The 23,955-nt window shown below is 38.7% G+C and overlaps 2 protein-coding genes across 4 annotated transcripts; one reads left to right on the top strand and one right to left on the bottom strand.

The window, feature by feature from the left end:
- Positions 1–33: 33 nt before the first annotated feature.
- Positions 34–12,270, bottom strand: engase (endo-beta-N-acetylglucosaminidase). Of its 3 annotated transcripts, XR_014030396.1 has the most exons (15): positions 12,047–12,270; positions 11,811–11,887; positions 11,518–11,719; positions 11,258–11,406; positions 6,480–6,634; positions 6,237–6,385; positions 5,956–6,127; positions 5,354–5,457; positions 5,046–5,157; positions 3,159–3,343; positions 2,944–3,086; positions 2,746–2,845; positions 2,216–2,327; positions 628–1,260; positions 34–294 (listed from the first exon to the last, which is right to left on the bottom strand). XR_014030396.1 is itself a non-coding variant. In XM_081369710.1 (14 exons), the coding sequence occupies exons 1-14, from the start codon at positions 12,112–12,114 to the stop codon at positions 862–864; spliced, it is 2,127 nt and encodes a 708-aa protein (XP_081225836.1). In that variant the 5' UTR covers positions 12,115–12,254; the 3' UTR covers positions 34–861. The 3 variants fall into 3 exon arrangements, 2 of the variants coding, with proteins under 2 accessions (XP_081225836.1, XP_081225837.1); XM_081369710.1 differs by having other exon boundaries at positions 34–1,260; positions 12,047–12,254; XM_081369711.1 differs by having other exon boundaries at positions 34–1,260; positions 11,258–11,443; positions 12,047–12,240.
- A 4,194-nt stretch (positions 12,271–16,464) lies between these two features.
- slc16a3a (solute carrier family 16 member 3a) lies at positions 16,465–23,905 on the top strand. Its single transcript, XM_081366719.1, has 5 exons — positions 16,465–16,651; positions 19,449–19,685; positions 20,043–20,186; positions 20,263–21,051; positions 21,541–23,905. The coding sequence occupies exons 2-5, from the start codon at positions 19,463–19,465 to the stop codon at positions 21,882–21,884; spliced, it is 1,500 nt and encodes a 499-aa protein (XP_081222845.1). The 5' UTR covers positions 16,465–16,651; positions 19,449–19,462; the 3' UTR covers positions 21,885–23,905.
- The last annotated feature ends 50 nt before the right edge of the window (positions 23,906–23,955 follow it).

The following is a 23,955-nucleotide window of genomic DNA, read 5'->3' as shown; positions in this document are numbered from 1 at the left end:
TGCTAAGAAAGAACTAACCTTAAAGTTGTTTTTACATTCCCATTTATTTGAAACACAAATAATAATGTATCTGCAAAAAGGAAATTGGAATCATCTCCTTGCTTGAGTTCACACAAATGCATAAACAATGGGATTTCATGAAGAGACTCTGGTTAAAATATATCAGTTTAAGAAGCTACTTTATTATTTTCATGAGGTTTGCATGCCACTTATGAATAAGTGTAAATATAGAGCTGTGCAATGGCTAAAAGAATAGACCACTCAGGTCCTCACACACTAGTGTTTAAAGGGATACTCCACTTTAAAATGGAAATTCTGTCATCATATACTCACCTTCATGTTGTTTCAAACCTGTATGAATTTCTTTCTTCTGCTGAACAGAAAGGAAGATATTTAGAAGAATGTCAGTAACCAGACAGTTTCTGGTCTCATTGACTTCCATAGTATATATTTTTCCTACTATGGAAGTCAATGAGACCAGAAACTGTCTGATTATTGACATTCTTCTAAATATCTTCCTTTCTGTTCAGCAGAAGAAAGAAATTCATACAGGTTTGAAACAACATGAGGGTGAGTATATGATGACAGAATTTTCATTTTAAAGTGGAGTATCCCTTTAAAATGCACACTAGTATTTAAAACTGCTTTTACTATAATAAAGGATATAATTGTGCAAATCATATGTACACAATTTCCTGCTCTTTCAATTAAATATTCAGAATAAACAACTACTGAATACAGATTTAGCACCAACTCATCTCACATTCTTCTGCTTATTGAATAGAAGAAGAATTTGGTTATACTTTCAAAACAGCATGTCAGCTATTCAGTATTAAGGCATTTGGTCAATAGCGTTCATGTTCATGGGTTCCCTGAGGAACTGTAGCTGAGTGTGCGTCTTCCCCACCGGTCCTCAGGCACTCTGAATCCCTCTCTGCTCACAGGCTCCACCACCAGCTCTATGAGACCCGGAGCAGCAGGAACCTCCAGCTCCACCACACGGTACAGGGTGGAGTAAGACCTGCCTATCAGAGTCAGGGGTCCAGGGGGAATCCGAGGGTCAGGACCACGGAGACGTCTCCAGTGTATCCGGAAATGGCGGACCTGCTGAATGGGATATTGCCAGCGTAAGGTGGTGTTCAGAAGTACCTTCAGTGTGTCTCCGGGTCCCTTCAAAGCACCCGTCTGCCACACCACATCATTCACGCAGATGCCTTGAACAGACTGCAGGGGCGCATGAAGAGTCTCTGCATCCAAAAGCTGTGCACAAAAATGCAAACGGACAATTTAGCCACTGCCAACATTATTCGTACACTTACACTACTGTTCAGACGTTTGGGGTCAGTAAGATTGAAAGAAAAGAATACTTTTATTCAGAGAGATTAATCAAAAGTGACAGTTAAGACTTTTATAATGTTACAAAAGATTTCTGAAGGATCATGTTACACTACAAAACTGGAGTAATGGCTGCTTACAGGAATAAATTACATTTCAAAATATATTCAAATATAAACATTTTTTTAATTTGTAATAATATTTGAAAATATTAGTGTTTTTACTGTATTTTTGATTAAATAAATGCAGCCTTGGTGAGCATACGAGATTTATTTAGTAAAAATAAAAACATTTAAAAAATCTTACGGAAATTTTGAATGGCAGTGGACAATATGTTTAATCAAGATGTCAATCTGTAGGGCAACCCAGAAGGCAAATATGAAACTTGTGCTTTTAAAGCGATTTCTAAATTCACATTTTATGTATTTAATGTGTGTAAATTATTTTGTAGAAAAAACAACCATATTTTTTACATTTCCTGCTTTCAGTTGATACTGTATTTTTAACTGTGCTGCTCATTTCCCCATATTTTTACATTTAGATTTACATTTGCTCATTTACATATAACGCTCACTTTACTGTAGTCAATCTTTAAAAACACTAATAATTTATTAGCACTGTTAAAAGCCTATTTTTTATACTTTAAAATTTAGTGAAATTCACTTCAAATTCAGCAGTTAATACTGATTTTAGCTCAAAGCATTTTGTTTTTAAACTAATTTGATATATAGACTATATTTTAAAATAATTGGCTTATGGGTCTCAGCCTAAATTTATTGTGAACCACAGACCTTTTTTCACTCATAAAATGAAAACCGCTTTTATAACAACCCATAATGCGTAACATGTTCTGTGCGTGTTTTGTTCATGTGTATCTCACCATAATCTCTCCAATCCTGCAGTTAAAGGAGACGTCTTCATCTCCTTCATCTCGGGAAATACGAATACACACTTCTCGCAATGCACAACCAATCATTTTCAACAGGAAACATCTATGCATGAAACCACATTGAGTTTTATTAGAAAAAGAGTTTAATATGTTTGTTATGACCAAAACCTTTTTGATTTTAAAGCAAGGGTCGGCAACCTATGGCAGGCCAGTGAATAATCACCTGCGCAAGTACAACATTTACATATACAGTACATTCTGTGAGGTTTATTAGGGTAACACTGGAAATCTGTTATTCAAAGTCTAATTTAAATAAAGTTTTAGGATTTTGAGAAATCAAAAAAAAAAGTTGAAAAGAAAAATTGCTTCAGACATATTAAAGATTATGCATTATTTGTATGAGAGATGTATGATGTATTTATTTGATTATATGTATATATAATTGGGGGTTATATCCTGATAAAAAAGCCACTTCATGACAAAAAGGTCGCCGACCCCTGCTTTAAACGGTTGACTCTCACTTGGTAATCCAGCCATCCGAAGTCCACCGACCACAATTCTGAACAAACTGCTCCACCAACTGATTATCCTCTGCTAACGCTTCTGGAAAGACACTGGTAGCTGAACACACACCCAATAAAGCAGATTAATATTACACATTCTTATGACAGCTTACAGAAACTCTTAGAGATCTGAAGAAGGCCTAAAAGACCACTAACATGCTATTTCCTCCGTCCCATTGAAAGTGCACAGGGGAACATCTATTGTTTTAAGCTCCAAGGACACCTTCACTCCCACAGGTGGCTTGTAGACAAAAGAGACAAACGTCCTGGCGGCCAAGGGAACATGGAGAGAAAATATCCTACAAAGGGGCAAAAAGAAGGTGTTTGATTGTAAGTTTTTTGTACTCCAGGAAAAACAAAACCTCTAGTACCTTGCACAGACTTCAGGAAGTCCTGATGGAATCACGCCCTCCACCATCAGAGAGTTGCCTCCAATCCAAGCGTCCTTTGAGCAGCCGCGGCTTCTCAGCCAGCCCCCATTCTCCATGTTCTCAGAGAGGTACAGAGGCTGGATCTCCTGAGCATGCAGATTGAACCAGCTTTTCTCCATCTCCACCTACATCATACATCAAATAGTCAGAAATTACTATGGACGTATCGATATTTAAAACATTTCCTATACTATTTTGTCTAAATAAATGCAAAATAAAATACTAAAATCTAAAATCGATCGTTTAAATGCTACAAGTGAATTTAGGCATCACATGATATTAATTGCTATTAAATTTTTTGCATTTTAAGGCCTGGTGTCACAGACCAGGCTGAGATTAAAGGTTTAGTTCACCCAAAAATTTAATTTCTGTCAGTAATCACTCACCCTCATGTTGTTCCAACCCCGTAAGACTTTCGTTCATCTTCGGAACACAAATTAAGATATTTTTTATGACATCTGAGAGCTGGATCACTCCTTCATAGGCTGCTAGGTAATTGCATCTGCCGGTCCAGAAAAGTTAGTAAGGACATCGTTAAAATAGTCCAAGTGACTACAGTGGCTCAACCTTAAGTTTATCAAGCAACGATAATACTTTTTTGGTGCAAAAAACACACAAAAATAACAACTTTATTCAACTATTCATTTTCTTCCGTGTGGGCCTCTGAGTGAGTTCACGAGATCGCCACGACGCATGTGCGAGAACTGAGAAGATGACGCAGATGGGTCTCGATGTAGTGTTTAAAATGGTTCTAAAGTGTGCATTTCCTGGATGTTCGAATCGTGAGAAACCAACGAGAAAACTTAAAAGTGCCTTACCAATGCCGCAAAATGAATGGCTTACTTTTCACACTTTCTGTGAGCGGCATCTTCACAGTTCTCACGCATGCGTCGTGGCGCTCGTAAACTCACATCAGAGGCCGACACGGAAGAAAATGAATAGTTGAATAAAGTCGTTATTTTTGGGGGGTTTTGCGCACAAAAAGTATTTTTGTCACTTGATAAACTTAAGGTTGAGCCACTGTAGTCACTTGGACTATTTTAACGCTGTTTTTACTAACTTTTCTGGACCGGCAGAATGAAATTGCCTAGCAGCCTATGAAGGAGTGAGACAGCTCTCAGATTTCATCAAAAATATCTTAATTTGTGTTCCGATGATGAACAAAAGTCTTACGGGATTGGAACAACATGAGGGTGAGTAATTACTGACAGAATTTTCATTTTTGGGTGAACTAACCCTTTAAGCCAGGATTAGACCTTAGTTCAATTAGGACATTTAAGAAGCTTTTATAAATGTGCCTTAGAAAAAAATCTTGAGACAAAAACAATGGCACTGACATACTTCCACATGTCAGTACAAGTTGCTTTCAGTTACACCAGCTCAAACAAGCATTTTAGTCTGGGACTAGGCTTAAGCCTTGTCTGTGAAACCGGGGAAAAAAATTAACTTTAAGTGATGGTTAGATGATGGCAAAGGTAATCTAAATGTAAAAAAATAGACATGAACAAGTACATTTCCAATATCTACTGATACCAATAAATTGAAAAAAAATCTATAGCCGATATGCTACCAATCATTGTGAGTGTAGCATTCAAGTTTTATGAAGTCTCATCACAGTAAGCCATGACTAGGACTACTTGCTTTTGAGGGTCAAGGCAGCAAAAGGGTCAACAGACATTTTATTTTATTGGGCTCTTACGTTATGTGGTTTTCTGAAAACATTTGTGTACTTCATCATCAAAACTTTGCCATTGACACCAGGAAAAATGCCATCAATGTATCACATAGGTGTAGAAGAGAATCTTAGTGTGATTGTGTGTAGTGTACCTGTCCTCTCCAGTACAGGCTCTTTCCAAAGCCCTGACAAAATGAGGAGATGAAAGGAAGACTGGACGAGGGCCGGTGGATATAGAGGAACTCAGACAGCAAGCTCCAAAACCTTAGAAGAGTGGTCAGATAATACACATCAGTGAAGTTTGCTTGTGTGTGTGTGTGTGTGTGTGTGTGTGTGTGTGTGTGTGTGTGTGTGTGTGTGTGTGTGTGTGTGTGTGTGTGTGTATGTATGTGTGTGTTTACACACATATTCCATCGCAGAACAGCAAACGCACAGTGAGTAGTTCAAGAAATGAGCGTACTTGTCCTGGTTTTGCCGAAAATCTGCCTTTTCGTGGGATTCGTAGACCCAACCAGGAGCAAAGATGGCTGTTGAAAGCTCATACTTACGAATCAGCTCCAGAGCCTAATGAAAAACAAAACGAAAAGATTGCTTATTTATTCTCCGCGTACCTTTAGCCAAAAACACTGAGAAATTATGGACTGTTCAAAAGTTTGGAGTCAGTAAGAGTCAGTTCTATTGAACTTTGTTTATCAAAGGATCCTGAAAACACAAAATCCACACAAATATTAAGCAGCACAACTGTTTTCAACATTGATGATAACAAGAAATGTTTCTTGAGCATCAAATCATCATATTAGAAAGATTTCTCAAGGATCATGTGACACTGAAGACTGGAGTAATGATGCTGAAAATTCAGCTTTGCCATCACATGTTTACATAAAAAACGTACTACAATAGAAAACTGTTGTTTTAAAATTGTAATAATATATCACAATATTCCTGTTTTTACTGTATTTTTGCATTGGTGAGCATATGAGACTTCTTTCGAAAACAAAAAATCTTCCCAACCCCAAACTTCTGAATGGTAGTGTAAAAAAAAAAAAAAAAAACTTCACTAACTTTATTCGTCTCAAATTTCCCTCCTATCACCTTTCCTCTTGCAAACACATCAACGCCAACATAGATGTCAGCAAAGCGGCCTTGAGCGGCAGAGTAGGACTTCATCCTCTCCAGACTCTGCTCTGTCCAGTTGTAGTTAGTGAATATTCCATCACAGGCATCAAAAAACATTCTGATAGGATGACAACAGGAAGCTGATGGCATAAGTTGTACAAAATCTACCGTATAAATCTCACAGACCTGAATCTCCCCCTGCAGAAGCCCTCAAGACCATCACTTGCCTGTTGTCATCATTGAGTTCGTTCTGCCAGTTGAGAGTCCCGTTCTTCAGTACGCTGTCATACCAGATCACCACACTGCCAGGAATGCGCTCATGCATCTGGTCTGTGAGATAGCGCAGAAAGTGACCAGTGTTCTTCACTGCAGTCTCCTGAGGAGTCAGTCAAATTTGAGGTAAAGTATTAGACATTATGTCAACATAGTGACCGTCTAAACCTCCAATCAGATATGCCTTGTTTACTCACACTCAGCACATTTTCTATGTTAATGAGCCAGCCGTCGAAGCCGTAGCAGTGGGAAATGTGAACCAGCTTATCAGCAGCTGCGCGGTAACTCTCCTCATCTGCAAGGAAGGCCTCACATGTCTTGGCTCCATCTGTCCACTCTGTGATAAATGTGCCTTGGAGGGGAATTTCAATACATCCATCCTGATATACACTTGTCTATAAAGGTGGCGTGGTTAATGACATTTCTGTCATCATTTACTCACTCTCATGTCATTGCAAACTAATAGATTTTCTTCCTTGGAGCACAAAAGCAGAGATTTTGTAGAATGTCCAGGCAGCTCTTGTCCCATGCCATTTCACTGAGACCACTGCTATCAACCTGCTACTATAAAAGTCGCCTGGTTCACACTAGACCCTTCTCAGTCGGGTCTGGGGAAGCTTCATTCACATCCCATTTCCAAAGGGGCGTCACCAACAGACATCGCTCAAATGCCTCTAGGCGCAATTGGATAGACCTAAAACCAATCAGAGCGATCGTCATAGTGTAAAGCCCGCCTCAACGTTTGTGATTGGTGCCAAGATTTGGAAAGATTGGAAATGGGCTTGAATGGGCTCTTGGCCAGACTGACTTGCAGAGCAAATCTAAATTTGCCGGAAGTTCGTCTGGGTTTTCCCAGGCTACTATAAAAGTATAATCAGAACGTCTTTATGACTTGTGTACTATATTATGCATATAATACCTTTTTGAAGCATACTGAAATTTAACTCATTATTCCTCGGTCAAAGACCTCCGTGAAGTTGGCACCCCATAAAACGAAATCATTTCCAAAACTATGCCATTCGTTTGTGCTGCGTTTGTGCTGATTTGTGCCGCAAAAACCAACGTTTGTGCTGGTTTCGTGTTTGAGATATTGAACATTCTTTTTTGGGTTGCGTGACGTCACTCTCCACCCCATGTCCTTCAAATTGCTCCAAACCGGTGTCATTCGTTTGTGCTCGGTTTGTGCTGGTTTGTGCCGTTAAAACAAACACTGTATCTGTTTTCCTTTCGCAGATATAACTAATTTAATTCGGGAGCTGTGACGTCACTCTCCACCCCACCTCATCTAAATCGCTCCAAACCGGTGTCGTTCGTTTGTGCTCGATTTGTGCTGGTTTGTGCCGTTGAAAGAAACAGTGCAACTACGATCCCCTCTTAAACATAAAAAAAATAAACTTTTTAAGTGCAGTTACATAACTGTCCACCCCATATGGTCCAAATCGTTGCAAAACTGTGCCGCTCGTTTGTGCTCGATTTGTGCCGGTTTGTGCCGTTACGATGAACATTGTATCTTTTTCCCCTCCTTAGAAATAACACATTGGATTCGGGACAGTGACGTCACTCTCCACCCCATGCCGTCCAAATCGCCCCAAACCGGTGCTTTTTGTTTGTGCTCGATTTGTGCTGTTTTGTGCCGTGTTGTGCAAGTTACTTCCAAACTGTTATACATTATACTTTGTTACTTTTAACCAGCACAAACGAAGCACAAACGAACGAGCCTATTTGGGTTGAATTTGGAGTGCCCTGAGTGCCAACAGAATGACCAAATTTTTAATATTTTAGATTTTATAGATTATAATAGATTAATAGATTTTAATACCTAAAAAACCGAAGCAGCACAAACGAAACTTTTTACAGCTCAAACAGGCACTGTAAGCTGTTAAAAGTAGGCCTATTCAGAAAACTTAAGACACTACACAATTTTTTTTAATACATTTATTTTTTTTATTGGTCATTTTAATTTATTTTAATACAAAATTAAGCCTCAGTCACAGGTAGCTTACAGCCAGAGTAGTGACAGTAGCCTATACATTACATATCGTAGTGCATTGGTGATTATATAAAGACCAAATGTCAATAGCACAAATCTAAAATAAAACATTCCCATATCTACAGAAAAGAACACTGACAGCTGCGGCCCTGTGCGAGCACAAACGAACCGGACAGGTTTGTAGACGAGATGGATGGAGAGCACGGCTTGCTTGCGTGACGTGACGTTACTACTCCTCCAAAGATTTTGTGATGTCTAAAGAATGGAATCATTTATGATGGTTATTTCTACGGCACAAAACAGCACAAATCGAGCACAAACAAAAAGCACCGGTTTGGGGCGATTTGGACGGCATGGGGTGGAGAGTGACGTCACTGTCCCGAATCCAATGTGTTATTTCTAAGGAGGGGAAAAAGATACAATGTTCATCGTAACGGCACAAACCGGCACAAATCGAGCACAAACGAGCGGCACAGTTTTGCAACGATTTGGACCATATGGGGTGGACAGTTATGTAACTGCACTTAAAAAGTTTATTTTTTTTATGTTTAAGAGGGGATCGTAGTTGCACTGTTTCTTTCAACGGCACAAACCAGCACAAATCGAGCACAAACGAACGACACCGGTTTGGAGCGATTTAGATGAGGTGGGGTGGAGAGTGACGTCACAGCTCCCGAATTAAATTAGTTATATCTGCGAAAGGAAAACAGATACAGTGTTTGTTTTAACGGCACAAACCAGCACAAACCGAGCACAAACGAATGACACCGGTTTGGAGCAATTTGAAGGACATGGGGTGGAGAGTGACGTCACGCAACCCAAAAAAGAATGTTCAATATCTCAAACACGAAACCAGCACAAACGTTGGTTTTTGCGGCACAAATCAGCACAAACGCAGCACAAACGAATGGCATAGTTTTGGAAATGATTTCGTTTTATGGGGTGCCAACTTCACGGAGGTCACACAAAGCTGTCATATAATAATAATAATTTTATCATAAAGCGCCTTTCCCAAGCTCAAGGTCATATGGCTTTAAAAGACTTTGAATATAGTGCACAAGTCACATGGACTATTTTTTGGTGCTGTTTTGTCCTTTTAGGGTGCTTGACAGCCACAGGTCACCATCTGCTGTCTATTTTATAGAAAAGAGCAGCTTGGACATTCTGCTAAATTTCTCCTTTTGTGCAACACAGAAAAAAGAAGAAACGTTTGGTTTAGAAATGCATCAGGTGTGGTGGATTTTAAATAGATAAAATAGTAAACTGTATATTAAACTAACCATGTTTCTAACATCTAACCTTATTTATCTTTTTAGGCCTAACATGCTAACACTTTGAAACACAATGTACTAAAACGTTCTGTCCTGTTTTTTGAATGTTGTATGTTGTGTTGCCATACCCCTTTTACTTTGGTTGTGTGAGTGTAAAAATAACAAATATGGGAAATTAAACTAGACAGATGACTAGGGTTGAACCTTGTGATTAACAATGAAGTAATCATTAAAACAAAGTTTGCTTTACCTAGTAACAGAAGGGTTTGTCTATGAAAACCAATCAAATTGTGGGGAAATTATGTAATGCAGCATGACATTTTTTCCATACCTCCTTATTCTATAAAAACTGTTGTATTCTTTTAGCTGGTGGGATTCTCAATGGAATTTGTCTGAGATCCTCCGGCTTTGCTTCTTCTTGGGAGAGATTCTCTGAGAATTGCTCGAGTACTCTCCCGGCCGTGATTAAAGAATTTAAAGGACATTTGCTGAAGTGTGTCTGTTAATTTCTGCTGCGCAGCAGGTGAGTTAGTTTAGAGAGGTAGATTATATATTAAACGTCGATTGGAGAAGTTAGGGAACGTCGATTGGAGACAACCCAGGTAGACTTAAGAGTAGGAGCGAGATAGGGAAAAATCTATGACACAGGTTAAAGGAATAGTTTACTTCACAATGAAGTTGTTTCAAACCTGTGTGAATTGATTTCTTCTGCTGAACACTAAGGAAGATATTTTGAAGAATGTCAGTAACCAGAGAGTTGATGGACCCCATTTACTTCCATATAATGAAAAAAAAAAAAACTATGGAAGTCCATGGGGTCCATCAACTCTCTGGTTACCGACATTCTTCAAAATATCTTCCTTAGTGTTCAGCAGAAGAAAGAAATTCACACAGGTTTGAAACAACTTGAGGGTGAGTAAATGATGACAGAATTTTAAATTTTGGGTGAAGAGTCAGAAAACATTACATTTAGTTCACACTTAAGTATATTCTTTTAAAGTATATTATTTCTGTACTTCTTTTTAAAAGTATGCTAAAGTGTAATTATTTTTCACAAGGATATTCTTTTTTACAGCACGGCTAATATGTTTGATGGGGCGTTTACACAACACCGTTTTCAACTAAACGGAAAAATTTGTTTTCGTTTTGGTCGTTCATTTACACGAAATGACAAAAATGCCAATTTGTGAAAACAGTGAAATCATGCGCATGCGTATTACGTGTTCAGTCTATAAGCATGTAGTGTTCCTTTACAAATTGACCTCGCCAAATACTGGCCTGGGGATTTTTTTTTTTTAAACAAAAAGGAACAACGTTTCCGTTTTTAGTAAATCGTTGATGTGTAAACGTACCCTAAAGGCCTGTTCACACCAACAACGTTAACTATAGATAACTATATAACTATATAGTCCACACCAGTGGACGATATGGTTCGGTCTATTCTAAGCGTGCTTATCTGTCGCTCTAAATGCTTGAGCTCATTATAGCAGGATTGATTCTGTGTGTCAATGTTTTCAATCGTTCATCAAATGGATAAAATCGTTCTGAAACTAAAGTGATTCCAACTATATCGTTTCTCTGTGCCGTTATCGCTATAGCTGTGGTATTCTGTAATATTGAGAACGATTTTTAGAACTATATCTTAAAACTATATTGTAAACAGGACTTAAGACTGTGATTATGGCCCATAAACTGAACCCACCAAGAGACTCACCAATAGAGAGCACTCCATGCTTATGTGCTGCATTCGTCCAAACAGCAGGAGGAATGGTTACCATCTGATGACTGAAGTAGTTGAAGATGTCAATGTACTCCCAGTGATAGAAGGCATATGGCATCTCCACCTCTGTGCCTTGAATGAACCTCAGCAGAAAGAACAGGACCATGAAGATACTGAAGACTGGCAAGAAATGGCTTCATGAAAGTGACATACAGTGGTTGAAAATCAGGCTAAAATCAAACTCTGAGTTGTACCTGTCCTCCAGGTAGCCACCCATCATGTCATGGGACACCAATGTACGCCTTGGGCAGCTGTCCAGTGAAGGAAACCTGCTAGCCAGGGGCACAGTGGCCACATTAAATGGACTTGCTTCCTTCCTTGTCCATGATAACAGCTCATCAAGAGACTTCAGACTGCAGCTGATGGGCTCAGTTGTGTCAGGATCATAGTGGATTGCTGTTAGACCACAGAAAATGAAGGCCCTGTAAGATCAATACTCTTCTTGAAAGAATAAAACGCAGCATAGGCTATAATATGTATTAAATACCTGGCAACGTGGATGGCTCGTAATTTACGACCTCATGAACACTTTGATCGCCTGGTTGATCGAGGCAAGACTGAGAGCTGAATAAACAACCAAAGAGAAGAACATGTCGTTATAAGGAATGAACTATGTATAGCTATAACAACTTATAAGGGAAATAAAATGCTGCTTTGATTCACATGGTCTTCAGATACAATGCAGAAAATGGATCAAGCATAACTAGGCTAAATTAACTTTACCTGATCTCTTCCGTTTTAGGAATCTTACTGCTTGTAGTTTCGTCCCTTTTTCGTTTCCGGGGTGCCATTTTATTTTTGTCTTTTGTAGAAACACTTTCCCTATGCAAAAACGTCAACCGTTAGTTAGTTTACAGATAAAAGTGATTTGAAGTAATAATACACCTCTCAGTTACAGAGAAGAAAGAACAGCCTCTTCCGCCTGAGTTCTGATTGGCTGAGTAAGTGCAGTACGTGTGGACCCTGCGTAAAGAGGTTGCTTTAAATCTCCACTAGAGGGCAGTAGACTAGACGTATACATGACTAGTGGATGAACTGTTTATCAACACATATTTCTCATGTTTATTTTAAGCACTCATAAAAGGCTATACAGTCCTTTTTAAAAAGTATTGCGAATTTTCCAGCCATCTTACATGCACTGCACATAAAAAAGATAAACAAACCAGCCACTGACGTGATCATTTGAGACTCGAAAGTGCATTTAGTGACAATAAACAAGACGAGAAGTACAACTCACGGAAACATTTTAGAATAAATAACCAATTACCAAAGTATTATTCAACCATGTTATGCCGTGTGAGGCCTCCAGTTTCTAGCTGGCTAGTATTCATCTGTACAAATCTGAATTAGAGAGGAGCGAAAATATATAAATTCATGAATAATTCACACTTTTTGTCCTTTTTTGTCTTCATCCAGAATGCTATACCTCTCATGGCCATTCTCTTTTTGTAGAACAATCATCCAGAACATTTGTTGGCGGCACAATGATTCTCTTCTGGGGGGTTTTCTCTTTCAGTAGTCAGTGGCCCGCAAGTCTGAATCGAGTGCTTTTAACAGGATAGATGAATGCCATGGAAATCTGGAAGCTTCATTTTTATTAACACAGACTGAAATGTGGCCTTTAATGTAGTAAATATTAGTTTTTTCCCCCCTGACAGCTCTGGTTTTGGTATACATTTTTTTATATAAATCCATGTTATAAGACCAATATCACCAATCAAATGTTTTAGCAACACATCAAATGCTTGTGCACTCATGTTAAATATTCATCCATCTATTTACTTGTGGCAAGTTAGATATACCCATATTTCATTCTTTCCACCTTTCTGCAAACATTCATATAGAGAAACTGTCAACATGTAGCCAGCTGGAACTTGACTCGAATGTGTATTGTCATCCCTATCATTTCCTGTCATTCTTTTCCTTTTTCCCTTTGCTTTAGTATATGCTTCCATAATAGGTCATTGTGGTTAAAAAAATATTATATAATTTAGACATTTCAATTCAAATTCTGATGAAATAAGCAAAATATGCATTGAACATCATTACTGGACGTGTTGGACTGAATGTATTGATGACCCACATTAGGTCTGTTTGGCACTCAGAGAGAGCAATGGGCTTTGTGTTTTTTGTGTTAGTTACACCACAGCATGGATCAATCCTCTGATGCCCCCCAGGGTGATTTTAAAGGCCAGTCCCGTTCCCGCCAGAAAGGCTCAGAACAAACTTCAGTGTTCTGGCAATGAAAAGGTACAACAAAACTGGCTACAGAGACTATAAATGCTCCTTTCTGACATTAGAAATTAAAGAACAATACCTAAATGTTTCATTGAGCTAAGCCTGATTTTTCAAACAAAAAGCAATGCCTTTAGTTCAGCTGTACTATTCATACACGAATTTAACTTCTTCATTTATTTGAGATGGATGTGCATGTTTAAATTCGGCATGAAATGGAAGTTGTGATAGTCTTTTCTTTCCTTATTGTGATCTACAGTGGCCCAGTAGTGCACAATGTAAAAAGCAAACATAAATTCAAAACACAACGAAATGAATCCACAACACAAAGGAAATGAGCCACAACACAACTAAATAAAACCGCAACTGAACACAACGGAAATGCTCCTGACCACTAGAGGGCTCTCGGAGCGCAATAAAGTTTGTTTTCCTTGCCACTGTTCTATAGAGTCGGCAGTTTTAAAGGAACACTCCACCGTTTTTTGAAATAGGGGTTATTCACTGTCTTTCCTACATTAGATAGGTGGGCAAACGCATTTTTGTCTCAGTGCATGCATTGTTTTAGTTTGGCAGCGCCGCCGATAGCTTAGCTTAGCATAATGAATGGAATCCTTTGTTGCCAGCTAGCATGTCCTGAGTAAAAGTGATAAAAAATAAAAAATAATTACTTTTTGTGGCCTGCGTATTCACAACAAATACAAATAGTAATGCACATAAAGACTAGGCGATTTCCTAGGCAGATATTGACTTGGGGCTATATTGGGGGGAAGCACAGGCGGAGCACTGCTACTTGGGCGCAGAGATATCACACAACACCTGAAATCCCCCAACTTCCGTCAACATACCAGCGTGAATAGTAGCCGGCTATTTTTCCCACAGTAGACATAGTGAATGGCGATGAACATGGCTGATTTTGTGAGAGACGAAGAGGGTGACTTCTCAGACAGTCAAGAGCCAGAACCTCTATGAGTTACCTCTATGAACCAGAGTTTTCAGAAGATGAGCTGTGTGCTTTGGAAATAGAACGACAGGAGGAGGAGGTTGCTATCGCTCAACAGCCTGAGGACATGAGGATGAGAGCCAACAGTAAGTGGTGGTGAGTGTGATATCTCTGCGCCCAAGTAGCAGTGCTTCGCCTGTGTATGTAACCATTGTATATCGACATAAAATATTACTTCAAAATCACCTACATGAATTATTGTTGCGCATTTATACATGAGAATGCTTTGACCCGCTTCCACAGCGCATGATCCCTAAGGGAACTAACTTTACCGCGCTCCGACAGCCCTCTGTCCGTTGTGTTGCTTATTTCATTTAATTCCACGCTGTGGTAGTAGCGCGTCAAAGCATTCTAGAGTATAAATTTGCAGCTATAATGGACGTAGGTGATTTTGAATTAATAAATGTCAATGGTTAGCTACATACTGTTAAAACTTATTGTGGTGTTGAAAAATTTTTTAGACTGTTTGTCAGAGTTCTGTCACCTTCTGTCTAGGTTATATCTTGGTTTGGTGACAGAGCTCTGACATTCCCGGTTTGTCATGTGTTTGTGTATAGTCTGGTTTGTTGTGAGCACATGGCTGGTCATGTGTTTCCTTGTGCCATGTGCTCTCCTGTCAATTGTCTAGCCCCTCCCATCTTGTTACCTGTTTATTGATTAATTTGCCCCACCTGTTTTCCTCGTTACCCTCTTTTGTTTGCTTCCCTATTTAGTCTCCCTGTGTTTGCAGTCTTGTGCTGGTTCGTTGTCTATGTTCCATCGTGTTTCCTGTTTGATGCCAGAGGCCTGTCTTGTTTTCCCCCACGGGGAGGTTTTGTTTGTAGTTTTGTTTGTAGTTTTGTTTGTAGTTTTGTTTGTAGTTTTGTTTGTGGTTTTGTTTGTGGTTTTGTTTGTGGTTTTGTTTGTGGTTTTGTTTGTGGTTTTGTTTGTGGTTTTGTTTGTAGTTTTGTTTGTAGTTTTGTTTGTAGTTTTGTTTGTAGTTTTGTTTGTAGTTTTGTTTGTAGTTTTGTTTGTAGTTTTGTTTGTAGTTTTGTTTGTAGTTTTGTTTGTTTGTAGTTTTGTTTGTTTGTAGTTTTGTTTGTTTGTAGTTTTGTTTGTTTGTAGTTTTGTTTGTTTGTAGTTTTGTTTGTTTGTAGTTTTGTTTGTTTGTAGTTTTGTTTGTTTGTAGTTTAATAAAGATCCTGAGTTTTCTGCACATGAATCCTTGCTTCACTATTTACTATCCTGTGACAGTTGACTCAAAACAGTGGCATAGAAAACTAACTTTTCCCACGCTCCGACAGCCCTCGGGAGCATTTCCGTTGTCTTGTGGCTTATTTCCGTTGTGTTGTGGCTCATTTTAGTTGTGTTGAGAAGGTTTTTTTTTTTTTTTTTGCTTTTTAAATTTTGTTGTGCACTACTGGGCCACCGTATATATCTAATCCGAGTGAAACTGATCTTTAAACAAGTAAAAAATGTAGGACCAGACTTGAGTTTGACTATAAAGACATGATTGGATGGTTGTAGTTTGCTATTGCTGTGATGTCATGTGAGTGACAGGTTGCCCCACCCTCGCGCCAGTAAACACATAATCAGAGAAAAGATTTCGCTGCAAGAAGGTTATGGAAAGAAATGTTTAAATTACAAGGGCACATGAATTAAAACAATTATGTGCAAGGATAAATAATTTATAATAAAAAGGCTACTGCATTAAAAATATTCATAAAAATGCATAAAAATATTTTGTTTTAAAAAATAATTTTGATTTAAAGCTGCTCCAATATAATTTTTGAGATAACAAAGTGAACATTTCAGATTTAAATTTCCAGTTTACACTCATTTCTTGTTCTGCAACTTTAATATTTTACAACTTACGGAACCTTGGATATGGCCAGGTTATTTTTACACAGTTGCACAAGACGCAGAAAGAAATGCTTGCATCACACGCACGATTAGGTGAACATGACCACAGCAGACTCTAGGACCCAGTCCACAAAGCACCGCCTAGTCGCGTTTCTCCTTCTTATTTACGTCTATATTGTCGTACGCACTGCTAGAAGCGTGTTCCGGTGATCAGAACTGAAATCCGAAGGTGGAAGAGAATCATTTGTTTAGTAAGTACCATTTACACTTAGTTTATTTTCAGGAAACATATTATGGCAATTCAAGGATTTGGATAAACATGTTTTAGTGCTAAAGGCTGTTAATTAGCCTCTTCAGATAAAGATAAATATTTGCACAGCTCTTGTAGGACCTCGTTGAAATGTTAATTTGATGTAGGCTAATGAAGCGGAGCTGATGTGCTATGAAATTTAAATCTGCATATGTAGGCTATATTGATTATTAAAAAATCGACATTGCACATAAAGCCTCACTTTATAATAAGGCTATTGTAGATATAGATATCATGCGTGATAAATGATGTACTGGGTATTTATGAACTTAAATATCCTTGCATCTCATTATAAATGTGGACTGCGCATGAGCCTGTCCCGCATCCATGCAGCATCCCTTGAGATATTCCCCAAATAGCCTACAAACGTGTAACAGGTGACTCGGAAATACGTAGCTAAGAATTACGGAACACTGACGTTGTGAAAAGACATCCAATGTTTAAAACAAAGAATAGTGTTATACTAGCTGATTTGGATAAAATATTAAGTTATTAGAGGCTTGTTTTACAGAAATGCGTCGGACTGCGTAAAAGTGTCGCTATTGCGCATCTTACATTGTACGTGACGAGGAAGGGCATTTAAGATGCCATTTTAACCAGGTGAGTGCAGACGTAGACAGGTAGTTCATTAGAGCCGAATCGAGGAATATTCTGAACAATAAAGCTGTGGCAATTAGTCATCACTGTAAAAAATAAATAAATAAAAAGACACAAAAATTAGAGGCTACATACATTTTAAATATACAAAGAAGCTCAGAGATGTATCACTCATAGAGATAACCTAATAAATTATAGTCTACTTTGTATCATTATATGCAAGACATAATATAAATGTCATAAAAAGTCATAATAACATTTTCTCTAATTCATTTTTCAGTAGTAGCGGCTCCTGGCCATACATTTGGGTAGGGCAGATTCTGAGTCTTAGCACTAGTTTATGATTAATATTTAGTAAGCTTTATATTCTAATAATTAATCGCTGAACACATCAGACACACCTTTGGCAGAATTCTGATGTCCTTGCGTTATTCAGCCTGAGGGTGGCGCTCCAATGATGAGTGACAGACGCACAGAATGTCATGTTACGGCGAATTCAATTCACACCGCACAGACAAACGCTGTTGCCAGCTGCCAAAAGTTGGCAGTTGGATTTAGAATTATGAAAAATAACTGTTCACACGGCCCCAACAGACACCAAAATGAAATATTTAACATATATATAACAACTGCAAAGCGTCTAAATTGTAAACAAAATGATTTACGCACTAAATCCAGCATAAACTCCGGTACAATTTGCATATTGAAAAGCGATTGGCTGCCGACCGCGTTTTTCGCTTGATATTTGCATACAGTTGATAACTGCCCAACCTTTTGTCATTTAGTCTTGTTCTGGAGCGAGGTATACGTTAGTTCATGTTAAAGTAAGCGTGGCTGCCAGAAATCTGCCCCAATGGCTTTCTATGAGCCATTTTCACTAGCCTACATTTACATTGAAAATTTGATGTGGCGCTGGAGGGCTCCGAGACCGGCTGCCCCGCTTTTAGTATCATTAATACATGTGTGTAAACAGTAGCCTTCATGTACGCCTGCATGCCTGTTAAAGATCACTTCATCTGGAAAGCATCTGTTGTTTACTAACATCTGATAGACGTCTTTAAGATCAGTTTCATGTACATTCTAAATCATAAGCATCTTAAAGACATTTTCTTAACGTCTATTTGACATCTGACAGGAAATGTCCTATAGACATAATTGCAGATGAGCAAACACTAAAAAAAAACACATCTTCCAGTTGTAAACTCGCACATCAAATAGACGTCTCCGTGATGTACATGTGCTATCATGGTGCGCTACATTTTAATATATCCTGCTCAGACGAAATCCGAAAAATAATTGTTGCCGAATGCTGAACACATTTATAATTTATTATTAATAGAGGTCTATGTGTGGATGAATATTTTGTTGGTCCCTGACATCCGCGTTTGTTTTTCAGTAGACTGTTTGTGGAATTTCAGAAGAAAGAATAAAGCCATTAAGATGTTTGCATTGTGAAATTATTATTATTTTTACATCAAATTATTTTTTTTGGTGTGAAAATATGACCTGTGCATTTTATTAACAGCGTTGTGAGACCTGTACAAAACATTTTATTACTGCAATGTTGCCCTTATGTGGAATATTTCTGTTAATCAGATTTTTTTTTAAATAAAGTATAATGAAGTATAATCAATGGGATTTATGTTAACTATATTATAGTCATGTATTTGACAGTAAGAGAATGGAATGTGCTCCAATATGCTGAGCTGAGCCTCTCGTTTTGACATTAGAGAAAATATGGGATGAGCTGAGACTTCTTGTTCCACTTAATAGGTTGGGGCCTAAACAGACTGGAGTCATAGCCAAAAATGGTAAAATGTTGATAAACAATAGTGGCATGTTTGAAATGTATTGGCCACGCCTTAAGGGAGAGCATATGGAAAACTGTATATAAGAGTGTGCAAAGACAGACTCTATAGTTGCTCTGCAGACTTTATATATCTGATGTCTTCTGGCATCAAAACCCAAGACTTCGAGAGTGGTTCTTCACAGAGGCAGCAGAAGACACGACACAACTCGTCTGCCTTGTCATTTGACTGAATGGGATTTCTGGTATAGGGTCTTGAAGGCATTATTATTGACTTGCATACTACAACTTACTCCCCTAAGAACATGTGTGTGGTTGTCTGATCTTTCCACAGAGCAGCAGAGCATCATGGGTGGCGTGGCACTGGATGACGGAGGTTGTAGAGTGAAGGCCCCTGATGGTGGCTGGGGTTGGGCTGTGCTTTTTGGTTGCTTCATCATCACAGGTTTCTCCTACGCCTTTCCAAAGGCCGTCAGTGTTTTCTTCAAGGAGCTGATTAGAGAGTTTGGGGTGGGCTACAGTGACACAGCTTGGATCTCCTCCATCCTATTGGCTATGCTTTATGGCACTGGTATGTTCTTCACCACCAATCAAACAAAGTCTTAAAGGTATAGTTGACCCAAAAATGAAAATCCTGTCATTATTTACTCACCTTCATGTCATTTCAAACCTGTATGACTTTCTTCATGGGAACAGAATGTCTGAACTGTTTTTGTCCATGTAATGAAAGGCAAATGCGTATAAAACAAGACTGGATCCCGTTGACTTTCACAGTATGGACAAAAAACACATTTCTTCAAAATATCTTCTTTTGTGTTCCATGTTTGGAACAGCATCTTTATTTTTGGGTGAACTATCCCATTAATGTCTTGAAAATTATTTCAAACCAGATTCAGACAGTTCAGATGTACATAATTACTCTTCGCAGGGCCTTTATGCAGCATTTTTGTGAATCGATTTGGGTGTCGTCCAGTGATGTTGGTGGGCGGCCTCTTTGCATCGCTGGGAATGATCTTGGCATCGTTTGCCACGAGCATCATCCACATTTACTTGTGTATAGGAGTCATTACAGGTACTTCATTTACTCCTTTATTGAGTGACTGATGTCTATCCAGTGACATGTAAACATTTCTATCCTCTGATTCCAGGTCTTGGACTGGCTCTGAACTTTCAGCCATCACTCATTATGCTGAATCGATATTTCAGTGAGAAGCGTCCGCTGGCTAACGGCCTGGCAGCGGCTGGGAGTCCGGTGGCTCTGTGTTGTCTGTCCCCTCTGGGGCAGATCCTTCAGTATGAATATGGCTGGAGAGGGGGCTTCCTCATCTTGGGAGGGATACTGCTGAACTGCTGTGCTTGTGGAGCTTTAATGAGGCCTTTACTCCCACCAAAGATGTCAGAGACCCCTGGAGTTGAAAACAAACCGGATGATGTCGACAAGAAACCAAAACCCAAACCCAAGATGCTGGACTTCAGTGTTTTCAGAGACCGGGGCTTTGTCATTTACACCGTCGCTGCCTCCATCATGGTGCTTGGTTTGTTTGTGCCTCCAGTGTTTGTGGTGAGCTATGCCAAAGAGCTGGGAAACGAGGACACGAAATCCGCCCTCCTGCTTACCATTCTGGGTTTCGTTGACATTTTTGCACGGCCCACGTGCGGCATCATCGCAGGACTCACGTGGGTTCGTCCTCGCTGCGTCTACCTATTCAGTTTTGCTGTCTTATTCAATGGCATCACAGATCTGGTGGGCTCCTTGTCTAAAGACTACTCCTCTCTGGTGGTGTTCTGCATCTTTTTCGGCATCTCTTATGGCATGGTTGGTGCTTTGCAGTTTGAGGTCCTCATGGCTGTTGTGGGTACAGAGAAGTTCTCAAGCGCCATTGGTTTAGTTCTCCTGTTTGAAGCCATTGCCGTGCTGGTTGGACCTCCATCTGCTGGTAAGTGTTGAAATTTCATTTTAAACTAAAAATGGCTGATACTCTAGGTTAGCTTCCTCTTAAACTAAAGCAGGGTGAGAAATATAGAATTTGTTACTTTATATGTGAATTTAGTTATAAATTATTTAATTGAAATAATTTGATTAGCTAAAAACCGGAAAGAACATTATATGGCTGTGGTACAAAACTGCATAATACACAATGCACATGTTCTGCTGCAAGTTTTATTTACATATCTATTTCACAATATCACTGTTTTTACTGTATTTCTGATCATATATATCTTAAATTATGTATATAAGATCATTTCAAATTTTTTAGAATTAATTTTTTATGTGGATTAAAAGTTTTGTGCACTAAATCAGTCGTAGTCAGTTATGTTATGCATGTCATGTTTTGCACATCCCTAATCATTAAACCTTGATGCACTTACTGTAATCTATTGAGAGTCTTTGAATGCCGTTGAAACTTTGTTCTCACTTTGTCAAGGGCGCCTTTTGGACTTCACTAAGAATTACATGTATGTCTTCCTGCTGGCTGGGATTGAGGTTGTGTTGGCAGCTTTAGTGCTGGCCATATGCAACTTCCTGTTCATAAAAAAGAAGCCCGAGGCACCAGAGGCTGCAGTGGAGGCTGGAGAGACAAAGAATCACTCCTGTATGCCACCCATAGAGGAGCCGCACAAGACCAGTGGAAACTCAGATAAGCCAAAGAATTCGGGTGATCCGAGACCTGAGAGTGTTGTGGAGGATTCAACAGAAGTGGAAACATTTCTTAAAGTTAAAGATGGGCAGAAGATGAACGTCACCTGTAGTCCAGAATCTGACCTCTGAAGGACATCAAGACTTTGCCCTTTTCTGCTTACGAAAAGGTTGTAAAGACACAAACAAGAGGAGATTGAGAGTTGCGGTGTTAATGTGTGTCACTGTGTAGTCTGATGTGATATCCTAATGTGTGTGCTGTGACAGATGAATATTTAATCAATAATAGAGGCCTACAATGCACTCATGCTGTTCAAAATACCGCATTTGCACTGCCACACAGAGATCTGGACAAGCCACTCTCTGTACGTCTGTAGCTCAAAACCACAGACATTTCTTTGACTTACACCTACGTTAACTAGGTTAAAGGTGCTGTAAGCTATTTTCTTATGGAACGGTTTGGAGAAAATGATTTTATCTACTGAAATGACTACTGAGATATCACACCGATCTCTGTGACAGACATAAACAGTAAAAGAAAAAAATGGCTCCGTTCAGACGCTTTTTTTAGCCAATCGGAATACGTCTGAAAGCGCTTTCTTTCGGTCAATCAGTCCATCATAGATTCACTTGGAAGAGCAGCTTTCATGAGTTTGGAGGGGTGCAAAATGTTTGCAATTTTGGCTTACACAGCTGAAAGTTCTAGAAGAACAAAAAGCGAAAGGAACAAAAAAGGACCAGGAACATAGTAAATGAGTCAAGCTTTTAATTGCCCCTTTTAAATTTAAGCAATACTTGAATATTGCCAGGTCACCATGGTTACACCAAAACTGCACTGTTTGAGAAAGAGGCGGCGTGTTGCAAGAGGACATTTAAAAAAATGTTCAGATTAGAAAAATAAAAATGTGCACGGATAAACCATTTATAATAAATACTGCAATATTCCATAAAAAAAGAGAAATCTTTTGTTTTGATTTCATGGTGACTTAAATATCATTACAGCGCCTTTGACTAAGAAAACATCACACCATTACAAAACTCAAGTAGACCGCTATCACAGGAACAGAAAGTCTGATCATTCTCATATCAGGAGAGACATCAGATATCTGAAGTTTCCACTTCTCACACAAAACGCTTTTGTAATAGTATGTCCCTATCTCTAAACGATTATACTTTGGGACCTCATGCAATATGTGAACTGCTTTGTTTTTGTGCGTTGTGAGCAGTGCGGTCCACTGGCTTAAGTAGACATCTGAAAATGCCATGATTTCCAGCATAAAGATCAGTACTGTTATATTCCTTTAGTATTATTAGAACATTCCAGATAGAAAGATACTGTAATCCTGCTGGATTGGCACCTGCCACTTACCTTCACCTATTATTCTTTTGTATGTCTCAATGTCAAAGGACAGAAACAGGTCCGCCGAAAAGCTTATGTTTGTTCAGTATAATTGTATTAGTCAGTATAAGATTGTACTGTGACTTCATTTTCTGACACTGTACTTTTAACTTGTCACTGCTATGCTGAGATTGTCAGCGTAGTGAAGTAGAGAGCAGGTATCTCTGCATTTATGACTTCATTTGAAGAGTCATTTAGCAATATTTGCATTTACCTGTTTTTTCTCCTACTCTGAATGTCTAACAAACCTGAGCTGTTCAATAGTTTAATCTCAAAAAAATACTTATTTTTAATATTCACCAAATATGCACCAAAAATGAATTAAAAGTACTCAAAGTACTGAAATTGTTTCTTTTATTTTTAGAAAATTATGACAGAAAACCATGCAGTGTGTCCCACTGTTTTGTTGCAATAGAAATGAGGTTTGACAGCACTGCCTAGTGGCATTAGTTCTAATTTTAAACCAGCATCAGATCCACTACTGGTTAAACTACTTACCAGACTAAATATTTGTAATTTAAAAAAAATAATAACAATACATCTTTAGTGCAGCTATGAGAAATCTAGACTCAGTAACCCCAGAATCTGTCAAACTGCCCTTCTTCCACTGTGCCTATCTGAGTCAGGCTGGGAAATATTTTGTAATTTTTCTTCATTAGTTTAAATTTAAGAATGACTGCATTATTTGATAATGAACTCTCCTGTGTCTGCTGAAAATGTAAACCCAAATCTGCTCAATAAATGTTGAAAACACGTCAGTTGTCTTTTCGAATATTTCTTCACGGGCAAAATGACGAGCCATGT

The sequence above is a fragment of the Scardinius erythrophthalmus genome, assembly GCF_964197995.2.
Source record: "Scardinius erythrophthalmus genome assembly, chromosome: 1".
NCBI classification, from domain to species: domain Eukaryota; kingdom Metazoa; phylum Chordata; class Actinopteri; order Cypriniformes; family Leuciscidae; genus Scardinius; species Scardinius erythrophthalmus.
This window is presented reverse-complemented; position numbering and strand designations above follow the sequence as displayed.